The sequence below is a fragment of the Oryzias latipes genome, chromosome 11, assembly GCF_053564925.1.
Source record: "Oryzias latipes strain Hd-rR chromosome 11, Olatipes_Hd-rR_3.1".
Lineage (NCBI taxonomy): Eukaryota > Metazoa > Chordata > Actinopteri > Beloniformes > Adrianichthyidae > Oryzias > Oryzias latipes.
Window position 1 is genome coordinate 22,454,687 of NC_136247.1, and position 18,429 is coordinate 22,473,115.

General features: G+C 39.6%; 2 protein-coding genes across 4 annotated transcripts in view; one reads left to right on the top strand and one right to left on the bottom strand.

The window, feature by feature from the left end:
- Positions 1–116: 116 nt before the first annotated feature.
- Positions 117–6,327, bottom strand: znf706 (zinc finger protein 706). The gene is made up of 3 exons (XM_004073800.5): positions 6,195–6,327; positions 2,659–2,794; positions 117–1,493 (listed from the first exon to the last, which is right to left on the bottom strand). The coding sequence occupies exons 2-3, from the start codon at positions 2,791–2,793 to the stop codon at positions 1,398–1,400; spliced, it is 231 nt and encodes a 76-aa protein (XP_004073848.1). The 5' UTR covers position 2,794; positions 6,195–6,327; the 3' UTR covers positions 117–1,397.
- grhl2b (grainyhead-like transcription factor 2b) overlaps positions 2,944–18,429 on the top strand; it is a 35,027-nt gene continuing 19,541 nt past the window's right edge. Inside the window, exon 1 of one of the 3 annotated variants that reach the window (XM_078954997.1) lies at positions 2,944–3,185. In XM_078954997.1, coding sequence (XP_078811123.1) covers positions 3,079–3,185 — 107 coding nt within the window. In that variant the 5' untranslated portion in view covers positions 2,944–3,078. Of the gene's footprint in view, positions 3,186–17,644; positions 18,145–18,429 lie in introns of those variants that run through there. The other 2 variants (XM_023960185.2, XM_078954998.1) reach the window with 2 other exon arrangements.

Sequence of the window (18,429 nt, forward strand, 5' to 3'; positions counted from 1 at the left end):
CACCAGTTTGATTATTAATTCAAAAACCCGCCCCAATAAAAAATGTTTTTTGGGTGTTTTTAACGTAGGATTTTTTCTAATGACGACAGAGATATAAAGAAAACTAAGCTTAAATGTGCATTTCTGAGTGTTTCTTTATTCAAATCATTGTGAATCAGGAACAGATAACAAAATGGTGTTTGAAAAAAAGAACGTATTTGTGACGTACAAAAGAGCTCCGATCTCTCAGCAACGGGGAGGGGAAGGGGCGGCGGAGTTGCTCCCAAAACTCAAAGGTGAATTTCTAATGAACCACTGCTGCTCTACAGAAACTATGTCCTAGAAAGAAGGAAAAAAAAAAAGGTTTCTCTTTTATTTTTCCTAAAAATGGCATGATGATAATTAAAACACCGCAGGGAACGCCTCGACAGTAGGGGGAGTGGGACTTTAAGCCGTTTTCTGCAGTCATCTAATAAAATACAAATAAAATTATCCTGATTTTTCTCACATCCTTGTTAAAAAAAAAAAGGTATTTTTGTATTTTGGTTCTTGACTGAGTGCAAAGCAGCAATTAACTTTTCAGTGATGAGTTTGATTACCTTTTCCAAAGATAAAAAGCAGACGGAGCGACTCAAAGAGCATTTCTAAAGCCAGATTAAAGAAATTTGTCTAAGCTGTATTTTTATTGAAAACTGCAGTTAGTTGATATTTTCCCCCCATGAACCTTCGGATGATAATTTACAAATACATTACACATCTCAAAAAGGAGATTATATATATATAACAATTCAAAATTAAGATACAATTTATGTTACATCGGAGCATACATTCCATTTCACAAGCACATAAATGCTGCTGGCATGATCACATTTATTTTGTAAACCATCAATTGTGGAGCAGCCTAGAAACAGCTGAAAGTTTCACATTATGGTGAGCCAATGCAGATGGAGGGATCAGCTAGCAGACGTATTGCAGTTGAACAAGAAAGAGGATCAACAGTGCGCACAGGTTCCACTGCCTCCTTTAGACATAACTGTTAAAGCACTTTTTTTTAGAGGAAATGAGGTCACTTTCGTCTCGAAAAGCTGCATAGGTTAAAAATCTCCTAACCCAAAAATCCTTCCTTAAACCTCTTTTGGCATGTTGTCTATAAATCTTAGCTCAGTTCAACATGCATGAGTCAGTAAGAGATGCATGACCTAGCAGCAAATACCTGTTTGATTGAAAAAATGAACACAGAGTCGCTGAAAGAACAGCTCTGCTGTGGCCTCAGGTCAGAGTTTGCGTGGATCCAATAACCAGAACATACAGGTAGGACTCGACAGGCAGGAGAAACCTCGCATGTGTGAATACAGGCAACTGGCTCAGGCTGGTTCTGTGAAATCTTCCATGGTTTGGAGCCTCCGGGGGACAGCCGCTTATGCCTCCACTCCCTCCAGCTCGGGGGGCAGGGGGGCTTTGGGGTGCTTGCTCTCAAAGTGCTGCTTGAAGGTTTTGGGGTCAGGCATCTGAGACTGAAGAGAGAAGTTCAAGAAATAGACTGAAGGAGCACTTAAAGCTTGCAAATTTAGTAAAAACAAGACGAAAATGACATTAGAATTGCATAAATAAAATGTGCATATCCTAAAAATAACTCCTTAAAGTCCCACTGATCTATTAGAAAACCGTTCCCAATGGTCTTTCAATGATGAAAGCTCAAAACCACAAAACCTGAGCAGTTTTCTACGACGTAGTTTCTGCAGAGCGGCAGGAGTTCATCAGAAATTTGCCTCCGAGTGTTGCCGCCGAGCAACCCCACTTTCCCTCCCCATTGCTTAAAGATCTCGGTTTATATCCCTACTGCTAGCTTACAGTCCCTCACACCCCAAGCTGTGAAGCTATCCAGCCGTTGAGTTCTGATCAGATTCCAGCTAAGACCAGGAAACCAAAGACGTTCATGGGTCCATTTGTCTGACAGTGGATGATCAGAATGGAGCGGAGCAGGAAGCTTGTGACACGACAACTCTATTTTCAATGCTACACATCAGATCTCCTTTAAAAGAGACAATTTTATTTGAAAGAGGCGATTTTTATCGTTGCTTTGAATTGAGGAATACTCAGAAATGCAATAGTGAGTTTCATATTCTTTATACATGTCCTCCATCGTGATAAAAAGATAAGCATAAGCCCCGTTTTTGGTGTTTTTGTAGCATTTTCTCACAATAAGAGGACCTATATAAAAGAATGTATGATGAAAACTGCGTTCTTGAGTGTTTCTTCATTCAAATTGCGTCGGATCAGGAAAGCGGAGGTTTGAAAAAGCTCAGAATAATGATGCGGTTACTGAAAAGGGGCGAGCCAAGGGATTCTGCTCCAACAGCAGCAGGCTGGGATGATCCAAAGTTACTCGCCAATGTTTTGCGCCGCTAACTGTAGCTTGGGGCTGTGAGCTCGCGCATAAACAGAGCATTTAGCGACGAGGGGGGGGTGGGGGTTGCTTTGTCAACAGTCTCGCCCACAAACCAGAATCGTATTTCTAATGAGCTACTGCCGCTGGGCATAAAATATGTCTCAACGCTTTTTCATTTTGGCTGCACAATCATAATTAAAAAGACGACAATTTTCCAAAACCAAACAATCAGGTTGGAGTGGGACTTCAAAGGATTTGGTTTCCCTCAGAGTTGGGGGGTTTAAACTTGCCTTGCAGACAGAGCAGGTGAACACCAGGGCAGCTTTGGCGGCGGTCTTCTGATCGTGGCCCTTCGCCTTCTTCATCTCTGCCTGCTTTTTGGCGTTCTTCTGCTGCGACTGGATCTTCTGGTGTCCTCGTGCCATGCTGAGAAAGCACAGAGATGGGACGTGAGCGCACAGGCCGGACCAGAAATAAACAATCCCAAACATAAGCACAGAACCTCGCAAACGTCTGGACAGTGTGACAGTTTGGACGGGAGGTTTCTGCTGGTGTTGTTAGACACGAGGCATACAGGAGGTTCCAACGGCTCCTTCTTCCAAATATGTGGAGTACAAACTCCCCTCAGCTGCACTCTCCTGCCTCCACAACTTTGCAAACTGAAGCCAAAGACTCATGAGACAGTGGTCTCCACCCTCAGGACAGGTTTGATGTCATATTTTTACAGGACAGCCTGTCGGAGGCTGCAGCGGGCCTTCGAGATTTTGACCTTCCACTTTCCCGTAACTTTTGAAGATAAAGTTCATCTACATCATGAGTAAGTACGGGTTAATGGCTTAAGAAGTGTGCATTATTACTTTTTAACGCACGCTGTCGCGTCGGTCGGTTCAGGTTTTTAATGTACACCCAGCAGCCAATCAGAATCGAGTATTCACCCGGACCATGGTATAAAAAGTGATATACCACAGTGATAACAGCACGGTGAAAAAAGAAGTTCCGGTCACTTAGCTTGAATGTTTTGTGTCACTGCGACGGCTTCTTTAAAACAACCTTTTGCTTCATCATCTGGACAAAAACAACCAGTAAGAGGTGAACTTTCTCTCTGAACTGATGCTTTATTCAACCCATCGGGACGATCAGCATATATATATCGCAGAAACTTGACTGCAGCGGTGGTGCGGCGCGATGCGGACTATTTGTTACGTGGTGCGGCGCATCGATCCAAATCAGGAAAAAAAAAACAAGAATTAAGGACTAAAGACTGGTTGTAGGTTATAGTTTTATTTCTCTGCAGGCCGGTACCAGCTGTCCCACGGACCGGTACCGGTCCGCTGCCCAGGCGGTTGGAACCACAGTCTTAAGAGATTTTTTTTTCTTTCACTCAGGTTTAGTTGCAATTTCAAAAAGACACTCAGACACTTACTAAAAAAGGCTGACATCAGACATGCAGGTTCTTTCTTGTGTAAACTTGCATCATGGGAAAAAGCTCCGTCTTGTTTCCACGTGTATTAAGTTGAACCGTGGGAATCTGAGCATTGAGCTCCTCCCATCAAGAAACAAATCATTTCACTTTCATTCTCTTAAAAGTTTTAGTTTGGCCTCAAAATGTTAAAAGGTTTAGACACACCTGGAACTGCAGCTCAGTGCAACCTTACAGTCACAAAAAGAGCTGCAACCGGCTAAAGTACACCTTTACTTTTATTATTCTGTTCTTTGTGAGTTTTCTTTACTTGAAACTTCTTTTCCAGCGTTTGCATTCATAGGTCTGGAGGTAAAGCGACATACTTTAAGTGCATGTCACAGCGTCACGTATGCAGGCTTGTCAGTTCTCAGCTGATGGGCCTTCCAAAACTTCAGAACGCAGCTTTTGTGGCGACAGCCGCTCATTTATAGCCACGACGTAGACCAAATATACCAAAAAGACTTTAACCCGGAACTTGACCTTTGGTGGCACGGAGGTTTTGCTGAATGTTTTAAGCGACAAACAAGACAAAATCTCTCCGTCTAAGATCTGTTATATTAAAAAAGATTCAAATAAAGTCCCACTCTGATCATCTATTGATCTCTTATCAAAGCGTTTCCAGTGAATTACAATGATGACATTTTTAGCCAAAATCAAAAAGCCTGCGTCAGCAGGAGTTCATTGGCAGTCGTGGGTGGAACTGTTAACGCAGAGTAGGCCTGCCTCCTTTCCCCATCATCCATCTATTTACATGCTCACCTGCTAGCTTACAGCTCCTCACACCCGTAGCCTAACATTACGGGTGAAACAAAAATGGGGAGCAATATTGGAGACATCAGACGAGGAAAAACGAAGACGCACATGGATTTAGTCGTCTACATGAAACTGTAGTAGCTTTTATGTCACAGTTACAAGCTTTTTCCAATGACATTATCTTCTCTGCTCCCAATGATTGGAATAAGGAAATAATCAGAAATGCTATTTTAATCCTAATTTTCTTTATACATGTTCTTAATCATGAGAAAAATGCTACAAGAACCTGTTAAAAACTCAATTTTCATTGCAGTGGGTCTTTCAATTACATTTTCTTATGCTGAACTGCAATGTTAGATCATCTCCAGTGCTAAACATTTAAAGGGGCCCATATATTTACATACTTTTTTTTTAAAGATGATAAACAAACTCGGTCATAAATATGTTCAGGTGAACAGGAGAGGATGACGGCCCACAACAGAAAACATCCACAGCAATCCTAAAAAAAAAAAGACGTTTTTTTTTCTTATGTTTTTAAAATCTATTCCTATATTAAAGGAAGATCCAAAGTGGCAAAAACAACATATACCGGTATTTAAAATTATATTTAGATATTTAAAGTTTTTATTCATGCAAAAAACAAAAGCTAATTTACATCAATGTTAATAGTAACAATAACAAAGACAAATCTTAGCTTTAATGCTCCTGCTGGGTTTTGTCAGTGAAATGTTCAGATTCTTTCAAAATAAAAGACTTGCACTAACTAAATGGTTAGTTTTGTCCTCCAATTGCTCTTCCTGTGCGTTTATTTGACCAAAAACAAAACAATATGACTCATGATCATTGCTGAACCATTTAACCTCCTCCACGTGAATCTGAGTTACTTTTAGTGCATTTCTGTCCCTGTAAGAAATGCAACATAAATACCGTAAAATAAATTATTACTTTTGAAGAAAAAAATACAACGAATCTGCAATAAATCTGTTAAAAACAGCAACGTTTGAGGCATTTATAATAAAGTTGATGTTTATGATATTATTTATAATGAGCTAATACATTACCTACTGTCGGTAAAGCATTTTTAAAGTCTTATAATCCACACATTTCAAAGCACTTGAAGTAAACACAAGGTGCAGGTGAGTTCAGGTACATAGAGATGAGTGAGTAGCTTTCATAAATAAACGTACAGCTTTCATAAATAGATACTCCATAGTACACTTAGACAATGTTAAGTAATTTGTACTAACGTTACTGTGAATAAAAATGACATATTATATTGTTACAGCTGTTGGCAACCTTTTAAAAAAGTACTTAACGCAGTACGTAACCAAACTGTTTATAATTTAGTTAGGCCATCTTATTTGACGTCAACTCGTCTCAAAAAAGCAACAGATATATTTTTAGATAAACTCTCTTTAAAACAAAATTATAGTTTGATGATATTAAAGCGGGACGTTGCTGCTATTCTAGTTAGTAACCTGGAAAACGAGCTCATGCTAGCTAGCGGCTAAACCACATGGAGCTTTACGGACTCGAAGCTTCGGTTAACAAAAACCAAAATCCCCCAAACGTGACAATATTCCACTTGTTAGTCAAAACAAAGGCGCTTACCTTCCTAAGTTAAGAGTACGTGTCTGAATTGAAGGACAAACCAACAAGCAAACGCGACAGCTGCTGGTTTCGCACCGACATGTGAACGTCAGTGTTGCGTTTGAGGACGCAATTCAGATTACGTAACAAAGCCAATCGAGATTTATCAAGGCATCTAAACCTTGTTGTTTCTGTTTTCATACAGTTCAAAACAGCAACTATAGGTTCAACTTATGGGGTCGACTTATAACAGTAAACTTACTTAATGAATGGATTCGTTGAATTAGAACATGACTTCTAACTTTATATAACTATGACTAGCATAACTTTATATTTTAATTCCTCATTAAGAGCTGTAGGAAAGATAGAATAGGAATAATAAAACAAATATTTTCAGTTTGACAATAGATGTTTCATTTTTAAATATTTGTTTAGTTTACATTTTTTTTACAGTGCCAGAAATTCCTGGGCAAAAACTAGTACCAATGCATCACGCTCTATATAGACAACAGTGTCCTCTAGTGGCGATATTTAAGTAATGCATAGTTTGAGCAAATATCAGTCAAACTAAACCAATCAGCAATCTTTTGTTTGAGGAAAAGGTTTGTAGAAGTTCTTATTAGATACAGTTCTGTATACATTGCACTGAAATTTGTTCAAATTTTGTCTGAACATGAAACTGTCATTAAAGGAAAATTCTTCATGCATTTCTGCCACCTACCGTTAAAAAATAGCACAAAAACCTTTTCTTTTTTTTGTTAGAGAGACATTTACAGTTTTTCTCAGTCGCTTTGGTACTATTCTCAGATCAGAATGAAATTCCCAAAACTATTTGCTCAATCTCGTCTGTCTCTGTTTGCAGTGGGTTTTTTCTATGTTGGTATGACATGGTCTGTCAACAAATTACAATATGAACAATAAAAGTGTAAATGTGAATCTTGACCAGTCTCTTGCAATCAAACAAAAAAGGTGTAACTTACATTGTACAATATTGTCATCCAAACTTTAGCCATAGTTTACATCAGAACCTCCCTCTAAAGTACACAGTTATATTGACAACATGACTAAGTCATTTAACTGTCTTGTTCGTAGACAATGACACAAGGACTTGACATTCTGATGGCACTGACATGTTCAATGACCTAAAGACTTAGTTTTCAGAGATGAATTAAAGATTTTGAGCAAGTTACAGGCTTTTGCAAGAAATCCATAGTTTTTTGCTGTTTGTACAAATTGTTTTGAGAAATGCACACACGTATTTGCAAACTTCAATTCTGATCTGAGAATTGTACTAAAGCGACTGAGAAAAACTGTATTTCGGTTATGTCAAACACACAAACTTAAAACATCAACACAAGCTTTGACACTGAACACTGTCAACCTAAACATTGAACAACATAAACATTGAACATATTAACCGAAAAAGGTACCCTGACCCTGAAAAACTTGAACCATTAACGATTGATTTAGTGTTATTATTTTGTATTATTATCCTATAAATAAGGCAAATGCATCAACGTATATGGAAAGTTGAGAGAAGGCGAGCATACTTTTAATCTTATATTTTAATCTTATCCCACTTACATGGAGCTTAATAAAAAGACCTGCTTTACTATTTCTCCTTGAAACTTTTGAAGCAGTACGCATGTCATAAAATCACTGCACTGCAAAATCATCTACGGTTCTTGTAACATAATTTACATCACTTTATTTCATTTATTAAGTAATGTCTTCAATAGCATTTTTTCTGGAATAGCTGAACCAGAATTTGCACATATTTATCTTTTCTTTCTACCTGATCCTATAAAATTGAATGGTAAATCAGATTTTCTGCATGCACATTTATTACAAATTTTAAAAAGATATTTACCATCTATATTTATTAACTTTTTACTTTTACCTAAGTCATCATATGGATGACGAATTTTGGAACTTTAAACTACTGTAAATTACTTTTTTTGTTTACGTTTTAGGTGTTATTGACTAAATTACACTAACATGTCACACATATGTCTGTTTTGGCTTTAAAGAAATGTCTGATCCCTGTTGTTTCATCTCATCTTTGTGTGCCCAATTTTAGGAACTATTTTGTGTATTTGTTTCAGGTGAAAAAAAAAAAGTCATGAGTCTTATCTTTTATCTTATGTTTTATCTAAATCTTTTTTATAATAAACCTGCAACTCAAAATTATTGTTTAAAAGACGATTTTCTTTGGAGTGGGTCGTTAAAACTGAGGTCCGTCACTTCCATCATAAGGCCACTAGGGGGCACAAAAAAGAAGTGGTTTGCTGGAATATCTCACATATGCAGGAAAAGCTGTTGCAATCCACACCAAAAGCCAATGAACACACTTTTTATGAGACGCCCAGCAGCAATGATGCCTGCGATGCTACGTTTGATTGTTTTTCTTGCTGTGAGTGTTTCACATGGGATCATTGTTGTGTGTTGAACCTCAGCTCCATAAGCAGTGACCTGCACAGGCAGAGCATGGGTCAGACGCTTAACTCTTCCCATCAGTGTGGCTGTGGTTTTTTTGCTGACAGGTGGAAACAGTGGAGCTGTTCATCACCTCTTGGCATTTGACTATTTTCAGCTACTATGTAAATGAAAGTCGGCTCCTGTTATCAGTTGATGGAGACGCAGACAAGTTGTGTCGATAAACATCAACCTAACCGTGATAAAAAAAATTAAAGCATTTTTTTTTTTAAGTGTTTGCTTTTTACAAAATCCAGCGGGAAGATGTCGTTCTTTGCTAACTTCAGTTAGTTCTCTTTGAGTTTCAGGTGTCAAGACTTCCTTCACAGAAATCTTATCATTGTGAGAAAAATATTCAACTCACTGGCTTGTGGCCCCCACCCCACCCCCACACATCTTTCCTCCACTTTTTTTTTTATCCTAAAGAAAAGGGAGACGGTCCTTTGTGAAAGAGGGAAATGTCTCTCAAGAGAGAAGCGTGTGATTATGCTTTTTGAAGGAGGCTGAATGTAAAATAAAGAAGGAGTGGAAAATGACAAAAGCCACACATTGCTCAAGTTCCCCCACCCTGGAGGATGTTATGCAGGGACTTGCTGGCTTACAGGTTTTTGGGTGGGGCTGTCCGGCCTAAGGCCTGAAAACAAATCTTCCTGGTGTCAGCCATTGAATGGTCGGGGAGCGTATCATCTGGCTGTTCATTGTGGATGTGAATGGGCAGAGGTTTGCCACAGACACCTGCTTGGTTCTTTTCCCTTTTGGTCTGTTTAGTTCCTTCCCTGTGAATAAAAGAATTAAAGACCCACTCTATTGAAAAGGGTGTTTTTTGTGTTTTGAACATTCCTTTAACGTTCCCTCTGATGATAGAGAACACACGTCAAGAAAATGACGCTTCAAATTGCATGTCTGAGTATTTTTTTATTCAAAGCAGATGAAAAACAATGCATTTGGAAAAAGATCGTATTTGTGACGCAGAAAATACAATGGGCGGGACCACAGACTCGCCGCTCCATTCTGATACATCCACTTGTAGACGACTAGATCCACGTACATCTTGATTTTTCTTCGTCCAAGCTGAAAACTATACAGCTGGTTAGCCCCAGCGAAAAAGTGGGGGTTTGAATGCGCGTTTAGCAAACAGCGTTCTCACCGGACCGCCGCCACCCCAACTGCAGCTGCAGAGGCTCGGTGCAAAGGTGAAGTGGTGCAAATCCCCCGTCAAACCGCAATTAATCATTTCTCCTCCATGATCAATTTTCCAACCACTGGCACTTTCGTGAATGAAAAGGGACGTATAATAAAAACGTTGTTGTTGTCCAAAAGGGATGCACTTCCACACCAGAGTCCCTGATTGGTAAAGTTCAATCTGGTTCACAGAAAAAGTGCAAAGCACCGACAACGCAAACTTCTTCGCGTTTACGTAGACCTTTCATTGAAAGTGGTGCTTTAAATACGAACTGCTGAGGGCGGTGCAAGCGTCGCTGTGGGTTGAGGGCGTGAATGGCGATGTAGTGTGTAAACAGAGAGCTCTTGGCATCAACAAGGGGGCGGGATTACTCCGTGGCAACAGTCCCGCCCACAACTCAGAAGTGAATTTCTAATAAACCGCCGCAGCTCTGCAGAACAACACAAGTTCTTTGATTTTGCTTAAAACAGCAGAATCCTATTTAAAAGACCACTGAGAACACTTTTACAATAGATCAAAAGATGATTAGAGTGGAACTTTTATTTAATGAAAACAAAATGAAAAACACTTACAGCCTCTTTACTCCTGCTGAATCACAGGAGATCATGAAAAAACTGAAATCAAGGTCAAACAATGTGGATTTCATGATGGAAGCCCTGTCTGTCTCCCGGGGAGGCAGTCAGGGGTGAAATGACCTCCCTGTTTCTCTGGAGGCTGTTGAGGGAAGAGGAAGTCAGATTTCATCTTCCTATTAGCCACTTCCTCTCCCTGTTCCCTCTGTGCGCTTTCCCTTTTTTCCAAACCAACAGGTTTTGCCACCTTGTGCGTCTGCTGCACCACCGTTACATGCCACAATGCTGCCAGACCAGTCAGGCTGTACACAAACCACTACACAGTCACAACACACACCCACACACACCTGCGAATCCTGCTGCTGGCTACAGACGCAAAGTAGCACATGACTTTACAACAAGAAGTATTGCTTCAGACTTGTTAAAACCGTTTTTTCACAGTGCAGTTTAACAGAGAAAAAACAAAGAACTAAAGTTTTAACCGGCTGCACTCTCCACACATCTGAGCAGTTGACCTCTGAGGGTTTAAGGTCTTGAGGAATGCAACTGTTTCTGGCCATTGTTTCAGTGGATCTGACCCTGAGATGTCCTGAGAAATACCCTCAAGATGGTAAATAGTGCCTTCAGGGAGAAAGAAAAAAGTTAATTTCTTACCTAGACTCACACACACACACACACACACACACACACACACACACACACAGAAACACAAACAATGGGCGAGTGAGGGAAAGGTGAGGTTTTGGATCAAGCACAAGCTGCTCAGACAGAGGCTGATTGTGAAGGTGGTGACAGCTCACCACCTGTACCAGCACCCCGATGCTGGTGCCAGCTGTAACCGTTAGTGGATGAAGTCAGCAGCTTTGGCATCCAATGACGACTTTGTGAAAACTTCTGGTTGGTGAAACGGAGTGGAAAGCAACATCTAACATGTACAGAATATGGTCAGTTTGCAAAACAGATCTACATGTTTTTCTGTCACAGCGATGCAAATCATCACCACTGTTCCTGAATTTTGGCAATATGCAAAGTCTGAGCCTTAAAAAGATATAAAGTAATACTCAATGTCCAAGTGCCCATTTAAAATTGAGGCCAAACACTGAATTTCTGAGGGTTTTATTTGATCGGAATTTAGAAGCAGAAAACTAGAGGTCTTCCTTGCTGTCTTTAAAGATTCACTTCAATAACATTTGTGTTTTTAACATGTTCTTGTGGCATTTTCCTCATGATGGAGGACATACACAAATAAAATTAAACTCAACATTAATTTTTTGTATTTCAGAGGTAGAAAATATGCTGGTCGGGCCACAAGCTCCCTGCTCCGCTCCATTCTGACGCTGGTAGAAAACTAGATCCATGTGCGTCTCTGAGCTCTAATCTGGATCAAAACTGTACAGCTTAACATCTCCAATCTTTTTTACCGTTTTGTTGCACCAGTAATGTTAAGTTGAGGGTCTGAGGGACTGTAAGGGAGTGGGAGGGGGCTGGGTTGCTCTGCACCCATGGTCCCCCGCCTAAAGCTCAATTACTAATGAACTCCCGCTGCTCTGCAGAAACTATGTCCTAAAAAACTACATAGGGTTTTTGATTATGGCTAAAAACAGCATAATCATTAAAGACCACTGGGAATGTTTTTAAAAAAGTATAAAAGATGATTGGAGTTGGACTTTTAAAACCTTTCCGAATAAATAAACTAGTGTCATTTGGTAATGTGTAAAAAGGCTTGAAAAAGAATAATAATAATAATGGCTAACTTGTAAAGCAAACATTTACCGGTATATGGTCTAAGGAAACCAATGTATAACAATTCTGGTGAGTTACTACTTTAAATTTGACTAAAGTGAAATTTTACGAAGTAAAAAGTATTAGTCCCAGTACATTACCTTGTGGAACACCACAGCAATCTCAGCTGTGGGAGAAGATATCAAACAAACCAATTAAAACCAGAAAAGGATAACAACGTTTTAAAAAATCTATAGCATAACTGAATCCTTGATTAGATTAAACAAAGTCATGACATCTAACAGTATGAGTACAAAACTAATGACATATTTACATTAGACCAGTTATCTCTGGTGTCACCCAGAGGACTCTGAACAGGAAAAATAAACCTGAAACAAGGCGGTCATGTTCTTTTTGGTAAACCGCACTCAAGTCAAAAATTGTTTTCAAAACGGGCAATTGGACGGATCAAGATTAAATTTGGAATTTTGTTAGAGTCATCCATTGACTGTGCATGAGAACTGGATCGAGTGAGTGTGACGTTCACTCATACTTTCGGCTCCAATGAAATCAAGTCAAGAAGGTCGACATTTTTCCACGATACAAACGTCAACATGTTGGAACCAGAAATCACGAGTGAGTAGTTATTGGTCAGAATCGGTCTAAGTTATTGTTTCTATGGCAACCGCTTTCACCAATCACTGTCGAGCTTGTTGGAAGGCCACACTCCTACCACTTGATACTGGGCTCAGGAGAATCTGTCAATCAAGACCACTTACTTTTATTGAGGCATCTGATTTTCAGGCGATACATCACTTATCCCTTGTGCTATCCTAGATGACCTCATCCTTATATTAACGTGTTATTCCTACCATGACAAAGGTGGATAAAGGTGGAAAGATTTCATCTAATCCATGGACACCAGTGAAGATCACAAATCATTGAAGAAAAAAGGTTCAGAGCACTGTCTAGTGGGTCTAGATGACCCAACTCCCAATGTTAAAGTGCCTAGGATAGCACAAGGGTTAACGGTTGTAGCTGGTGTCAGGGTTGCCTAGTGTTCATTCTAGACATGATCTTGTCTTTCAGGTCAGTTGCTGCCTCGCTCAGCGTATCTGTAGTTGTTGGGGCTGTGTATGTGGTACAGCCTCCTCTCTCACCTGCTGGTCTGGCACTGGACTGTGGTGTTGCAATTGTATTGTATCGCTTCAATCTCAAGTTGTGATAGGAGTTGCCGTTTGTGGATGTTATTGGGCTACCAGGTGTTTGGCAGTTAGCCTTGATTGTAGGTTTCGAAGCATCCATTCATTCCACATTCTCTGCATATAACCCCTCTGGGTGGGATTACTTGAGTTGTAGCATTCCAACAGGACCTTGTTCTCACATCTAGTCCATTTCCGTCTTGTTCCAGTAGCCCACTTTCCATCAGGCTCCTCTGGTCCCCCAGCACCTGATGCAGACCTTGTTTGACCCGGTGACGTCTGACACATATATGTATTGTACAACAATTATATCACAATTGTTTTTGTTTTTTTCATTCACATTTTCTGCAGTATTACTGTTTCCAGGGTATTCCTGCTCATCAGTCTAAGTCTTCCCCTTCTTCTCCTCCCCCTGTTGATCCATACTGCAGCCCCCACTCCTAACACACAAACACACACCCCCATCCCAGCTGTGCTGCTCTACACTCAAACAGACAGACTCTGGCACCTTATCCTGGCCAAGTCCAGACAAGCTGCTCCTCCTGGAAAGGAAAAAAACCCTCCTGGTATGTGGTATACACCTTTCACCTTTCTCACATAATGGGACTCACAGACACACTGGCTCAATCAGAGGAAGGTATTTGGCGGCTCATGGTCCCTGACTCTCCAGTCTTGTCCATGCCTGCTTGCGGCAGCCCGTATGAGTTTTCGCAGTACTTCAGCTGTCCTATCGCTGCATGTCAGACATTCCAGCAGGCAGAAGCGATGCAGGGAATGGGGAAAATAATAGAAACGCTTAACCGTTATTTCTTTTTGGCATGCCACAGAATTACAGTAAACAGTAAACTAAATCGGGAGACAACACCCTGGCACCAGCTGTAATGCAGCAAAGCCTCACTTTTCAGTGCCGGTTCATTATTTTATCTGCGGATAAAAGTTAAAACTCCCTTTTAGAAGACATGAAGTCAAAGACAAAATAAACACTTTGTTTCTATATACTGTTTCTTTTTAAAGATGCTGGATCGTAACATAATCCAGACCCTAAGCTGACCTGTCTACGGTCCAGATTTTGCAGCACATGAAAGCATTTTTATATTATGATATAAAAAATCTATTTTACATCCCAAATGTCTTTCTTTTGGTTTCTTGAAGGGCTGCCTAGCGGCGTAGTCGTTAGCACTCTTGCCTCACAGCTCAAAGTTGACATTTCGTTTTTTGTGCACACGTGGGAGTCCAAAAACGTGCTTTATGTTAATTGGCGACTACAGATTGGGTGTGTGTGTGTTCCTGTGTGGCCCTGTAAAAGACTGGCAACCTGTCCATGGTGTACCATACCATACCTTCACCCCATGACCCCCAAAAGGATTTAGGACGTTCTTGAGGTGGATGAATGATTTTATTTAAAGTATTTTTTCCCAGTGCAGCCCTGCAATGAACGGACAATCTGTTCTGGGTTATATCCCGCCTTCACCCAACAGTAAATGGGATAGGCTCCAGCAACCCCATGACCCTGAAAGGTATTAATCGTTGTGCTAACGGTGTGACAAAGGTGGATAAAGGTGGAAAGATTTCATGTAATCCATGGACACCAGTGAAAATCACAAATCATTGAAGAAAAAAGGTTCAGCGCAATGTCTAGTGGGTCTAGATGACCCAACTCCCAATGTTAAAGTGCCTAGGATAGCACAAGGGTTAACTAGGATTGGAAAATGGATCGATGGATGTTTTTTTTCAAATAGTACATTGTATTTTTGGCAGTTTTTTTTCCATTTCTTTGTAACAAATAGTATATGCATCAGCAGCATTTATCTTTACCAAAATTATGTTTTTGTAATTGCGACTCTTTGCATTGACTTTAAATGTTATTTGTGATCCCATATTTAATTTATTTTATTTTAAAATGGTTTATTTCAAGCAATCAAAGGAAGAAGAACACACAAAACAATACACACAGCAGTTTTACATTCATACAAAGACGTATAAAACTTAGTATAATTAGACATTAAATCAAAGATTGCTTGAAAGGGAGTGGAAGGAAGTGAATTTATATAATCGCACCCCTGTTTTACTGTATTCATTATTATTACATGATTTATCACGACAAAGATGAATTACTTAAAAATTATGTCAAATAGTATAACTCTAGCACATGCAGATCAATTGTTTAAAATATGTATAGATTTTTTTTCATTGGAAAAATCATGAATATGATTAGACATAACACTATCAGAAAAATAGACATAACACTGTTTCATATCATTTGTTTTCACAGTTCACCAATTATTATTTTGCATTTCTGTGTTCCTCTTACTGCAGCTATGTTTAGATCCTGAGTTAGTAGTTTTTTTTCCTTTTACCTGTTTTATGTTGAGTGATATCAGCTTCCCTGATTTCCCACCATTAACACACAAGTGTACTTTTCTATAATCCATCAAAGCACTCTGATAAAAGTGGAGATCAGGCCTTACAGCTGAATGAAAACGGTTCATGCTTTTGGCTTTTTGTTTGTGTTGCTGAGCTCTCACTCTCTCTACCTGTGTTTCCAGAAGAAAAGAGCCCCACCTGTATTTATTCTGCAGCCTCACTCAAACACACACATACACAAACGGAGCTGGGAGCTCAGGCAAGGCCAAGGTGCTGTGTAAAGCAAATTGGACAAGGGAGGATGGCAGTGATGGTCTGCACCACACGCAAGCTTCTTCCTGCATGCATCAACTGAACACACAAACAAACGCACGCTGTTGACGGTTAAACTGAATCTGACATCTACTTTTGTGAATTTCCATACAAGGGCGCCCGAAGGCATTCATAAGCAAAGGACAGTCATTTGTTATGGAAACACTTTCATCATACAAACTGCAGAATGACTATTTGCCAAACTTTTTTTTACAATTTTAATTTTTGCTATATACTTCTATGTTTGTCTTTTTGATCATGACAAAAATTAATCTGGTTATGATAGATAGATAGACAGACAGACAGACAGACAGACAGACAGACAGACAGACAGACAGCTTTTCAATTTTAAATCGTCTTTCTCTGTTCAAATAAGCACAGTAATATTTTGTGACTAATAACACATCATTGTGTGTCCATTGAATGTGAGATTTTAAAACACTGCAAACGAATAAAAACCCAATCTTCTGTTAGTGAAAGGTTTAAAAAAAAACTGGCAGTTACAACATGAACTGAAAAATTAATAAAATGGAACAAAAATGGGTTTTAACTTGTACGATTTAAAATAAACAAGAAAAACTGGGGGGAAAATACCATCTATAAAGAAGATGAATAGATTCAATAAAGTTTTAAACATTTAAAAGTGATGAAAAGTACAATTTTTTAAAATTCCCCCTTCACTCTAAATTAGGGCTCTGGAACCTTTAACACTAAAAGAGCCATTTGGTCCAGTTTCTGATGACCAAAAACCAACGAGCCGCAAATCCCCCCTTCACTGTTTGGGGGGGAAAATTATGTTTTTTGGTCATTAATTAGATTAAATATTTACAACGATTGAATTACAATAGTCTTGTGTTTTTATAAATATATATTACAATTTGACATTCTTTTACTTTAGAAATCAGCACATAAAAGTCCCTCTAAAAATACCTAATGTGTCAAATAACTAACTAACCAGTATATTTTTTAAAATATTAGTATTTCTCTTAAAGCCAAAGAGCCTCAATGGAGGGAGAAAACAGCTGCATGGCTCTGGAGCATCGGGTTGCAGACCCCTGCTCTAATTTATTGTTAAAATGAAGCAATTAATTTGTATTTTATTAGCTATAATCTCTCAGAACTCACACAACAAACAAACTACTATGATGAAAAAAGAGTTCAATACTTTTACTTCAAGCAATCACATCCCCTATGAGCAGGTCTGACACTATATAAGTACCACACATAGTGTTTGCTCAGTCAGACACAGGGATCTCCTTGGACAATGGCTTCATTAAGAGCACAATGGCATTGTATCAGCTAATGACAGGGCTCCTCCTCGCCTTAGGTCTCCTCTGAAATGACCTGAAACACACACAGTGGAGCCATTATTAAATCCTGAGGGCACAAATAAAATAAGACTTCAAAGTTCATATTCAATCCATAATCTCACTCAGTTTATATAAGAAGTGGAATGGGTTATTTTATTTATAAAATGTAATTCCACGGTTGACACCTGTTTGTTTGTCCCACTCAAATCTCCAAAAAATACCACTTTACAACCAGGTGAGGTGGGCCTCTTGACTGCCAGCCAATCAGAGCGCCGCTATGATCAGCAGCAGCCAATCAGTGTCAAGCTCAGAATTTCACCCTAAAGTTGTTGAAAGCGAGCAAAAGCAAATATTTCAGCGCATGGCGGCATCATCTATGGCCATATTACTCCCAATCTGCGTGCGCGCGGAACCCAAGAGCAGCAGTTGATTGGCTTAGGTCGCGGCGGCGGCGTTTACCTGGGCAGGTGGAGGAGTGCAGGAGGAGGAGAGGGGCAGGGAGAAAAAGACGCGGGGCGAGAAAAGTTGACTTACCTGTAGCCCAACTTCTGGCACCCAACGCACTCTATTACCTGCTCCGACTTGAAAGTCCAGTTTCACTAGGAAGAATCGTAGAGGAAGCAAAAAAATGTCACAGGAGACAGACAAGTAAGTGATCGACCTGGCTGGAGGAGAGGAGAGGGATTTGGGTGATTTCTACCTGAAACTTCGGGACAGACATGATTGGAGCTACTTTAAATCCTCTGAGACCGTGTTTACCTCAGGAACAAAAATGACGGATCCTATCACCTGTGGATGCCAGTTATTGACACATTTCCAAGCATTTTAGGCGTAAGCGCAGGTTTCTGGCGCGGTGGATTTCATTAGAATCGCCATTTTTCACAGACAAAACAGGCTTTAAGGTGCAGCGGCAGGTTTCCATGATGAACACCTAAAGTTCTGTAGCTCCACGTTCAAATATTCTGCTTTAAACCGTCATTGTGTTTTATTTTTTAAACTTTTTTTGAGTTGGTGCAACGTTTTTGGTACTCCTAACATTTGTATTAGAGCATTTAAAAATTCACTTAAAATTACTCATATTAATTTTTTAAAGTCATATAATTATGTAATAACATT

What these genes read in the sequence shown, in the direction of transcription:
- znf706 (XM_004073800.5), bottom strand. Translation starts at nt 2,793, where the DNA reads ATGGCACGAGGACACCAGAAGATCCAGTCGCAGCAGAAGAACGCCAAA. An exon ending in TCACCTGCTCTGTCTGCAAG is followed by an intron (nt 1,494 to 2,658) that starts GCAAGTTTAAAC and finishes TTCTCTCTTCAG; the next exon opens with TCTCAGATGCCTGACCCCAA.